The sequence below is a fragment of the Haliotis rufescens genome, unplaced genomic scaffold, assembly GCF_023055435.1.
Source record: "Haliotis rufescens isolate VD_foot unplaced genomic scaffold, xgHalRufe1.0.p SCAF_8, whole genome shotgun sequence".
Lineage (NCBI taxonomy): Eukaryota > Metazoa > Mollusca > Gastropoda > Lepetellida > Haliotidae > Haliotis > Haliotis rufescens.
In genome coordinates, this window is record NW_025964372.1 from 26,284,200 (window position 1) to 26,295,883 (window position 11,684).

The following is an 11,684-nucleotide window of genomic DNA, read 5'->3' on the forward strand; positions in this document are numbered from 1 at the left end:
CTGAGCTTACGAGTTTTAGATGTTTCATATCAAGAGATATAAAAGACAAATTGATTTTTTTGTCAAACGAAACATTTACCAAAACAGAAATATATAGCCAGGTCTGCGAATCCGATGCATATTTCAGGGTTTTTTTTCGGTGTTTTGGTATACAAATTAGCATACACATCTGTTTGGACAAATTCCAGTTTCTTTCTTTCAATAGTGGTTCTGTGTCAGGAGCAGATTAACACTAAACGGCGTTATTTCCTTGTAAATAACGAATGTGTGGATCGATGCTCATGATGTCAATCACTGGATTGTCTGGTGCAGCTAGACTCGAACATTTACAGACCGCCGTCCTATAGATGAAATGTTGCGGAGACAATGTTTGTCTGACTATAATAGGACTCAGGTGGCTGATTGAACGTCACAGTTCTTCGCCGTGATATTGCTGGAATATTGCTAAAAGCGGCGTAAATGTATACTAACTCACTCACTTCGTCGACATGAGAGGTTGAGCACGCAATAACGTCTGTTGTGTGTGGCACGGTCTCCAGTGCGACCCGTTAGACCAGTCAAGTGGTCATGTAGGGTCGGTTGTAAAATCGTGGAAATAAAATTTTAATTTAAAAAAAATAAAATTTGCTGTGATTAAACTTGATTGCTGAGTGCGACGTATAGGCAACAACAAAATATTCAACACTTTTTTGTGATCGTATTCATCATTTATACAACATTACACATTGTTCTTGTACACATCTGTAGGAAAACATACTGTTGAAGCTATCGTTATACTATAGACAACTTTAGTCAGACATAGAAAGAGCTGTTGAAGGTTTTCGTCTTCTTAGAATCAGGAACATTCGCATGACCGTATGGACACTGAAATAAAACAGGAAAAGAGTATTTATAAGTACATAGCACGGCGTGTCAACTCATTAAGGGCAGATACCGTGACCCGTGCCATGAGCTAGACTTCCGCTACTCCAGGGGGACATAACTCTGCCGGGATGTATATAAGGTACGGTTTCGATATACGGTAGGTGAGTGAGTGAGTTGGGTTTAACGCCGTTTTTAACGGTATTCCAGTCATATCACGGCGTGTCAGCTTAATGTGGGAGGAAAGCCCTAAGTGATGCAGGTCTCAGACGTTTACAACTTTGGAGAAACCCACGAGCCGGGTATGGGTGCTGACAAACCTAGAAACATAATCGGGGCGAACCGTGATTCGAACCCACAATGATAGGTTTCTGGCGAGCCCAAGGGACGCAATTCTGCACAGCGAATCGCGGCGCCTTAGACGACTGGGCCACCCGTGCCCCCGATATACGCTAGGGTAATCTCTCAGTGTGACGACACCTGCATAGAAGATGGACCTTGCGCAAATCGTCCAGAAAATCCCGTTGAACTCCCATTCAGGTGAAGATGACATGTCACCATATAATGACGGCCTTATTTATTTACAGGGTAGCCTAGTAGTTAAAGCGTAAGCTCGTCACGCCGAAGAAGCGGGTTCGACTCCCGACATTGGTACAATGTGTGAAGCCCATTTCTGGTGTCCCCAGAATACTTCTAAAAGCGGCGTAAAACAATACTCACTCACTCACTTAATTCTTTACATTCGGAAGTGGTCGTTTTAATTCGTTTTCGAGAAATCAGATATGGTGATCTGAATGTTTCGCTCACTCGTGCAATGAATGTAGATGCCTCGACGCTGATTTTGCTGATTTGAGAGCAGTCATCAATATTCCGGCTGTGAATAATCGAGCTTTTGCAGCATGCGCACAAAGGACCAAATTTCCACAACACAATTATGAGCTAATTTACATTCCGAGTCAAACCAATGTATTTAGAACATTATTTCACTTTTTCTAAAGCTTAAAATGTTCACTAATATTGGGATAACCCCAAAAGAGTGATGAATAGATGTGTGAAAAAATATTGGTTACACAATGAAAAATGTAATTACCCAATTAAAATAGAAATCCTGGATTAAAAACTCAATTGTTCAAAAAGTTATCTGGAGCTCTGCAGGCCAGACAGCCCATGTGATTGATGTTATGAGCAACGTCGTACGCCATCGGCGCCTTAGATGATTGCTACATTGCCCACGCAGTGACGTTGCAGGAATATTGCTAAACGCGGCGTAAAAACAAACTCACTCACTCACGTAGACGACTGGGCCACCAGTGACCCTAGCATGTAATAATTTGAAGAAGGTACCACAATGAAACAATCAATCATTAATGAAAATTCTGAATGGAGGACTAACGCCATGTAACTTGGATTGTACATTTCCCAGGGAGTTGAGAATGCAATCTGAATGCAAACTTAGCCACAGACCGTAATATATGTCACGCACGTGAAACCTGTCCCTCCGTTTTGTGGAATCTTAAGCGTTATAGCATACACACTTGTATTGTAATTGTTCATAATTTATTACACATATATTACCTGGAAGTGTAATCGCCCGTGCGGACCCGGCTTAGGATACGTCCCCAGTAACCTATGCATGTGGGGGCGTTGGGTAGCCTTGTGGATAAGGTGTTCGCTCTTACGCCAAAAATCCCAGGATTTCCCACCTGTGTGGAGGCTATTTCTTGTGTTCGCCGCCGTGATATTGCTGGAATATTGCTAAAAGCGGCGTAAAACCTCACGCACCCATTCACTTCGCATATTAATAAATAGCGGCGCAAAACCATAGTCACTCACACACTCACTCACTCTGCGTGTCATAACTGTAGTCGAACGTGGATCGGGTGGCCAGGCTTAGTGACTTAATTAGCTGTGTCATCGTGCCCCGACGGCGTGAATCGGTGCTCATGCTTTCAATCACTGGTTTACCTGTTCGGACTTGATTATTTACAGGCAGTCGTGATGTAACTGGAATAACGGGGTGCGGCGTTAAACAACATTCACTCCCACAGAAACCGTAAGAACTTACGTGTCGACACTCATTCCCGCAGCAGTCTCCCCTCTTCAGATGCGCTAAACTGGTCATCACTTGGAACGTGGTTGCGGGATCGACGTAGAAATCCTCCTTCCTCTGAAACCAAATGCATGATAAACTGGATGATAGCTTTAAAAACCCAACCGCGGCAAAGCGGCATCAAGTAAAAGGTCGCAAATCTTGCGAAAGAGGAACCTCATGACGGAAATTGCACCGCATTATCTTAATATCTTTATTCTAGTTTGTATGTATGATACATATAAAACATATCGGTAATATTTCATATTTTAGTGTACCTGATTTATCTCAGCGACGGTGGGTTAGCCTAGCGGTTAAAGCGTTCGCTCGTCACGCCTTAGACATGGGTTCGATTTTCGGAATGGGTACAATGTGTGAAGCCCATTTCTGGTGTCCCCTGTCGTGATATTGAGGGAATATTGCTAAATGCGGTGTGTACACCCTCATTTACTCACTCACGCACGCAGTAAGGACGAACGAACGAACGAACGAACGAATGAAACCAACACTTCTTGTAGTCACACAACCGAAGCCTGAAGCATTCAACTTGTTTATACATGTAATGTTACTGTAAGTTGTTGGCGATTGTTTACACAAACATAATTTACATCAGTAGTTCGTATTGTTAGCAATAGCATATCGTTTAACAGTACAAACATTATTTAAACGGTATTTAGAAGTCAATTTGTCTTCATCAAAAGAAAATTGTTTAATCTTAAAGTTTTCGACAGTCCATTTCATAAAAGGGCCCTACGTAAATACTTCGAGTTATCGGAGGTTCGACACAAATGGAGCATGATGAACAAAGAAGGAGTAGGCATGAGAAAAGGTTTTACTTCGAGAAAACCATAAGTTCGACAAAACGGCGTTTACCTGTATGTATTTTTTGTATTTTATTTGTATTAATTGTTAGATCAGGATATTTGTTTGGTCATTACAACAAATGAGGGTTGTCGTATAATTAGTTAAGGCCGTTTAGGTTGTGAAGGAAATAGTTATACATGGTTTTGTGAGCGAGAAGGTTTAACGCCGCCTTGAACATAACTTTATACCACGGCGTTTTACGGATAGAGAATACACACTGGTCATTGATAGCATGTTAAAAGGGATGTAACCCCTGACGATCCGGGTTAGAATTGGTCTTCAACAGCCCGTGCTTGTCGTTACAGGCGCCTAACGGGATCGGGTGGTCAGGATCACCGGCTTGGTTGATGCATGTCATCGTATCCCAATTGCGTGTATCGATGCTCATGATGTCAATACTGGGTTGTCTGGTCCAGACTCGATTATTTACATACCGCTGTCAAATAGCTGGAATATTGCTGAGTGCGGCGTTAAACAGCAAACAACAACATCAACAACAACAACAAAATACCTGCATAGCAATGGAGTGTCGGTCGTGTATTGCCCGTTCTGCTTCGGTCAGATTCTGCGCTTCTACTTGCAGTAGTTGTTTCATAATTCGTGGATATTCTTTATCTATATGTTTAGTATTGTCACCACACGTATCGCCACTTGACAATCGACGAGCGCTGTCCATTGATGTATCTTGACAGTGGTTGTTAGACCACCGAAAATAGGGTACACGAGGCCTCGTGGAATTCCAACTTTTGAATCGGCGGTAACCGTGATAAGATATTATGCCAGGGAAAGTGGTTCCGGGGATAACATAGGTAGCTAGTGTCAAAGAAACGGGAAGCATCACACACCAAACACTTAGAATCACTTAAAACAAGGCATATCTCCTCTCCCAGACAACAACAATACGACCACGGAAATGTTCAAGGTGAAGGCCAGAAATCTAAATTTAGATATGACATCATGTTTGGTGATTGGTCAGACTAGACACACCTCCAATATTTTACGGGCGCTTCTGTGGATTCAAAATAATCTTGTGCAGATTGAAGCCGTTTTCATTTACATGTTTTTAAAAATATTATTGCAAATACAAATTAATTTAATGTCTACATGTATTAATCAATTGTTATAAAAAGATATCTCTATCAATCTTTGTTCATAACAGTGAGGAGCATATTTTAAAGTAAGTAAAATTGATATTTATAAGCGAAAAAACCCTTTCCATAATCATAAAAGAATATTGAAATTATTAACCGATTCCGACTACTTGATCAGTATGTCTTCATGAATCATTATCAGTCAGTGACAATACCAGGCGTTCCCGGAAAGGTTTAGCGTATCCTGCCCCAGCGGCGGTACCCTTCACAAACACATACAAATTAAAAGTAAGAAAAATATAATAAACTTTTGGAAAAAAATTTGCATACTTTTCAGAATTTTATATAAACTAGGCCAGATAAAACTTCACTAAATATTTTTTTATATAGAGGTTTAAACGATATACGGATTTTCTATTGGAAGAGAGATCGGTCACATGACAGCGAAATTGGCGTTCATATAGTAAGTGTATAAATTCTTATTTTGCAAATTAAGGGATTTCCGATGATTTGATTGGTTTATTTTCTGCACACATGACCCGTTCATTTTTTCAAAAAAATGTAAGTTTCACCTTTTGACATTTGACCGGAACCACTTTTCATGGGGAATCCCCGAGTTGAACATTTCTATGTTGTCTCCCATGCTTACTACAATCACGAGCATCGACAATATAGGACAATACATTATCATTTCTTTTTCAGACAAGGTTTCATTAAAACACTTATTACTCTGCATTAAAACACATCATAACATATATACATAAACCACGGGTTGACACATAGAGGATTCATAACGAGTGTTTTTTAATATGGGAAATATCAACCGAGTCTTAGTTAATCGGTATTTGCCGAGCCTTTGGCGAGGCAAATACCGATTAACGGGACGAGGTTGATATTTCCCATATTAAAAAACACGAGTGATTAATTCTATTTATCATTTTCACATTTTTGCTTCCAAATTAAGGAATAATTGCATTAAACATTAACATCAGCAACTTGTCGAAATCTTACGTATAGATCGTGCGTAGTGATACATGTTTTCCATAGCCATGAGAAAAAAAGTTCCTCGGATTATTTTAAACAAAATACTTGAACAGACTTTTGCAGAATAATTGAAACTTTAATAACGGTAACAACAACGATTCTGTGTAATCTGATTATATCTCTGGTGTAACTTCACTTATAATATATAGTTTCAAATCAAACCGCTCGCTCTTCCGGTTATCTAATTTGCATATCTAATTTGCATACTTATGTCATTGGGGTATGACATACATGTTTTTATGTCATAAGCTTATGTCATGGACAAATGCTTAAGTTAAATGATAAAGGGATATATGACCCTCCTCTTCAACCCTCACTTTGAAGTCAAATAAAATTCAAATTAAATCCCCCACACAGATACACTTCAAGTTTTTCAATTCTGTAGGAAATTCCCTGTTCCATCATCCACTGTCATTTCAGGCAAAGCAAAATTACTGAAAATAACCTCTGAAAATTAGGAACATCATAAATATCGCCATTTTCTGTATAAACATATTATTTACTAAATCACCATTCGCGTCGTTACTTAGTGGATGTTTCAAAATAGAAATATCGGATATGTACTCGGAGAATTGAATTAAAAAATAACATATTAATGATCAGGAATATCTGTTGTTTTTTATCAAATCACAAATGCTCATTCTCTAACGTCGCCGGTAACCCTAGAATCAGAGATACGATAACATGCATCTACCAAGTCAGCGAGTCTGACCACCCGATCCCGTTAGTCACCTCTTACGACAATCATAGTCGCCTTTCGGCAAGCATGGGTTGCTGAAGGTCTATTCTACCCCAGATCTTCACGGGTCGCATAGATATGTACAGTAGGTATACATATACTTATATTGAATATGTTTTTTAGGAAGACGCGGATGTAAGTAGTGAAACACATATTAATGGGTTGGGCGGTGTTAAAAATAACTCAGTATTTGAGTGAACAATTTTGAGAGCTTTCTCAAAAATCCTGTTTTGTACGTGCTGAAAGGATAATACATTATAAGCATACTTGGATGTTTTTAGGTTAGAGATATAGGCGTCTTCCTGATTGAAATGCTGAAACCCATGTCAAATCTAGAAACATATTCAGGGCGAACCGGGATTCGTGAGCGTGTCATTTGAGAGAGAGAGAGAGAGAGAGAGAGAGAGAGAGAGAGAGAGAGAGAGAGAGAGAGAGAGAGAGAGAGAGAGAGAGAGAGAGAGAAGATTACTTTTTTAAGTAAGCATAATTGTACAGCACGGTTCGGAGATCTCTTTCGCAATGTCGCACTGCGGAATGTCTTGACTCACCCGTACATAATAGGACAATCTCAATTGAGTTACCACTCGCCTATGACCGACATCTAAAAATATGTTTCTGATTCAGGAGGTGGTGTTTTCCGAAGTGTGTCATGTACATGTATGTTAGCATCACGTGATCCTTATGAGACGTACTACACAATGCTGTGTTTTGAGAGGGTGTGTTTAGAAAATTGTGCAATGCTGGTCTTTCCGAAACACACATCACACTGCTGGCTTCACCTTCAACTTTAACCCCGTGGGGATTCCTATGGTGGCCGAGAGGGGACATCGCTTTATCGCTTTCTCGCTTTCTCGCTCTATCCCTCTGTCGCTCTCTCTCCTCTCTCTCTCTCTCTCCTCTCTCTCTCTCTCAAAGTCATATGTTGAAAGAATCGGATGTATTTTGAATAGAACATACTATAAATCATGAAATTATAACGCGAGAACTGATTAAATGCGACAAATGCGAGTGGACTTAATTGATTAAACTTTGCATTTATGTCTCAGAAATGACTGTTGATAAGACGGCCTCACTGCACACTTTGAATAGCGGAAATACCAACTTAAACTACTATCTATTTTCACATTACGGTTTTTGACAACAATATGTCATTCAAACACAGGAAAATACGTCAGGTTATTGCCACGAAGATAGGGCTTCAATCTTCAATTACCTTTATACGCAGAAATCCGTGAATTGTTTTAAAAATTACATACGCCTGTACAGTTAAATTACGTTAAAGTAGATAGTGAGAAATTTGTCCCACCATAGGTACAGTTTTAAATGGGATTGGAAAAGCCTCAGCTATGATGTATGAAAAACCCACCTCAGTAGAGACACACACCCCCCCCCCCCCCCCCCCCCCCCCACCCACCCATACCCCGACATTACAACCCACCCTCAATCCCCTCTTAATGACACTAAGGTGAATATACACGTTTTATCGTATAGAAACACATAACACATGTAACCCTATAGTGGCCAAGAGAGGATATTGCTACACCGCGAGAAAGCGATAAAGCGATAGAGCGATAAAGCGAGAAAGCGATAGAGCGATAGAGCGAGAAAGCGAGAAAGCGATGTCCCCTCTCGGCCACCATAGATTCCTGGTTCAAATCAATCTGCAACAACATTTACTTTCGTATTGGGTGGTCAGGTTCCGTGACTTGTTGATTGCGTGTTATGGTACCCCATGGCGTAGATGGTTGTTCGTTATGTCAATTATTGGTTGTCTGGCCCAGACTCGATTATTTACAGGCTGTTGAGTGTGGCGTTATACAAAACATACAAACATACAAACATACACAACAAACTTCAACTTGATGAGGGTGTATCGAATGTACAAACGCACCGAATGTATGTCACTCGCTGGGCATGCGTATGTATATAATATTCGTAGACTGACGCAGCCTTTTTAAGTTAAATTTTGTGCTGCTGAATTTGATCGTGCTAATAAACTGGATGTGGCAAGTTATAATGTTGCGTTGAATTAATTTACACTTGAGTCCAACGGGATCTTGGCAGATGTTTATCAACAGACAGTGTAGTTATATTTTACTGACCAAACGTGGTCCTTTTACAGCAAGTGGTCAGTGTCGAAGCAGTGTATCTTGCTGCTGCTCGGGAAACATGGTAATTCACCTCTCACCGCCCATTGGTATTCTCCCATCAGTCATACAGGCCAGTTGTCATACAGCTTATAACAACATAGGATATGCATGACTGGACCACTAATCCCCTGCCTTCTACCGATCAATATGGACTGTTCCACACAGATCATTAACTGTGTTTATGTTTAAGTTTGAATTATAGGGAACACCAGGATTATAATTATGAATGATCTTGTGCTAATTCATTTGCAGATTGTAAGAAAACAAATTGTAAAGCAGAAAAGTAATTAATAAATAAGTATGGTTTATTCAACATACTATTATAAATATGAACCATATTTAACAAGAATAAATAACATAATTCAACATTCAAAGCATCATAATGGCGGATAATTGCTATCCAAGCTTCAATGGGTGACCTGCAGCATCAAGGAACTGGATTGGACTTTTCCTTCCTTCGGTCAATTGACAAAACGAACTCGGTTTTTTTTTAGTGCTTAAATTACACCCCTACTCAACTGTATGACGATTGCCAATAACAAGGTGTATGACAAATGGCATGTCTGGTTGGTTGGTTGGTTTGTTGTTTAACGCCGCACTCAACAATTTTCCAGCTATATGACGGCGGTCTGTAAATAATCGAGTTTTGACCAGACAATCCAGTGATTAATACCATCAGCATCGATCCACGCAATTGGGATCGATGACATGCATCAACCAAGTCAGCGAGCCTGACCACCCGATCCCGTTAGTCGCCTTTTACGGCAAGCATAGTCGCCTTTTGCAGCAAGCATGGGTTGCATGTCTGACTGAAGGGAGGGAACCGTCCAGGTATCAGGCGGGGGATGACTTGTGGTGTCCCTGGGTGTAGTTACTCATCCATATCGCTGGACAATACACAACATCACACGGTGATTTTCTAAATATAAGTCGGCCACCCCCTCCATTCCATGCAACACTGAATAGTGTTACACCCCTGAGTCCCGATTACTGTACTTTAATGCAAATCTCAAAAAGCACATGTTCGAATTCACTCAACAAAGGCTGAATGTCGACCACAGACACAAAGGCTGAATGTCGACCACAGACACAAAGGCTGAATGTCGACCACAGACGAAAAGCTATAGAACACGTCCCTAGGTCATAAAAGGGTGAAATTTGAATCATGTCAGCTGTCTGACCACCCGATCCCGGCAGTCACCTCTTACGACAAGCATTTGTTTGTTGAATGAGTGAGTGAGTGAGTTGGGTTTAACGCCGCTTTTAACATGATTCCAGTTATATCACGGCGTGTCAGCTAAATGTGGGAGCAAAGCATGAAGTGGTGCAGGTCTCAGACGTTTACCACTTCGGTGATACCCACGAGCACGGATATATTGCTGACAAACCTAGAAACATAATCGTGGCGAACCGGGATTCGAGCCAACAATCATAGGTTTATGGCGTGCCCAAGGGAGGTAACTCTGCACAGCGAAACGCGGCGCCTTAGACGACTGGGGCACTCGTGTCCCTTGGTTTGCTGAATCCTAACCTTGATATTCAAGGCTCTCCTTGTTCATCATCTTATCCACCAGACAAACTTAATACTCATGTGGAATCGATTAGAACACTACCGTAACGATATTACTACAGTCCAGCGCTCAAACTTAAAACAATACAGTCAGTTTAATACTTCAGTCCAGTGATCAAACTGAATTATCATAGCGAATCAAATAGAACACTACGTTCTATGGATCCAGGGACAATTGGCTTGTTGTTGTTGTTGTAAGTGTTTAAGAGGTCGCCTTCTGCTAAGCAATTTCGGCTAACCTGTCCCTCTTTGGGACTCATGTGTGTGAGTAGGGTACACATATCTATTGTGAGTTTGGTATTCACATAATTTCTGTTTTTGTATTGATATGATTTCAATTTTCGTATATTGATATAATTTCATTTTTATCCTTGGCTGCTCTGTTTATATACGTTCGAGTAGCTGTCCATCTCTCAGAAATAGAGTTAGTTTGGCCTTCGCTATTGCATCTTTTGGCTTTAGGAGATCTATGACAGATAACGGATCTAACTGCACTTCTTGTTTTAACCAAGCCTTGGCTGGGGCGCGGTCTTGACATTCTAGTAACACATGAGCAATGGATTCAGCCTGATTGCAAGATGAACAAACCTTGTCATAGTGCTTTTTGTGACCGAGTCTGAGGCGTGAGATAGCCATTTCAATTTTCCTTTCACTTGAGTATGAGTTTGGCTTTTGTTGAACCTTGGGTTGAATTTTGTTTAGCCATCTGCCGATGTCACTTGCGTCCCATTGGGCTTGCCATCTTTGGGCTATGGAGGCTTTGATTTTGCTGTTTATCCCTAGTTTACTGAAAGGAATAGGCTGTATCTCCGCTTTGTCTAGAGCTTGCTTCGCCAGTGAGTCTGCTTTTTCATTTCCATGAATATCTATGTGAGAGGGGATCCAACACAGCTCCACCTGTTGCCCTTGGTCCGATAATTTTGTAGATTCGTATAGAATATTGTTGACTGTGTTTGGCCTGGAGTTTGAGTTTCTGCCGCTGATTGCTGAAGTGCACTTCATAGGATGACTGCCTTTGCTTCCGGAAGTTCCGGTATGAGTTTGAGTGCATGACGAATTGCCTCCAATTCAGCCGTGAATACTGACTGACCATCAGGCAGGCATACTGAATGTGCTTGGGGTTTGGAGCTGTGGATATGGTTCCCGTAACCAGCACTGTTGTTGATCAGTGGATCAGCGTATATATGGGCCCAGCTGTCCCAGGTAGTTTGAATTTTAGTGATAGCTACTGATCGTAGTAGGATTGGGTTTTCGTTTTTAGTGACATCTGATGTTA

General features: G+C 40.8%; 1 protein-coding gene across 1 annotated transcript; it reads right to left on the bottom strand.

Annotated features, from left to right (window-relative positions):
* Positions 1 to 673: 673 nt before the first annotated feature.
* Positions 674 to 4,742, bottom strand: LOC124143449. The gene is made up of 3 exons (XM_046512424.2): positions 4,326 to 4,742; positions 2,927 to 3,028; positions 674 to 864 (listed from the first exon to the last, which is right to left on the bottom strand). The coding sequence occupies exons 1-3, from the start codon at positions 4,650 to 4,652 to the stop codon at positions 793 to 795; spliced, it is 501 nt and encodes a 166-aa protein (XP_046368380.1). The 5' UTR covers positions 4,653 to 4,742; the 3' UTR covers positions 674 to 792.
* Between the last annotated feature and the right edge of the window lie 6,942 nt (positions 4,743 to 11,684).

Bases quoted from the DNA above. Each gene is read 5' to 3' on its own strand.
- LOC124143449 (XM_046512424.2), bottom strand. From the start codon at position 4,652: ATGCTTCCCGTTTCTTTGACACTAGCTACCTATGTTATCCCCGGAACC. The intron at 3,029-4,325 runs GTATTTTGTTGT...ATTTGGTTTCAG, and splicing joins GACACTCCATTGCTATGCAG to AGGAAGGAGGATTTCTACGT. The intron at 865-2,926 runs GTAAGTTCTTAC...GTTTTATTTCAG, and splicing joins GCGGGAATGAGTGTCGACAC to TGTCCATACGGTCATGCGAA.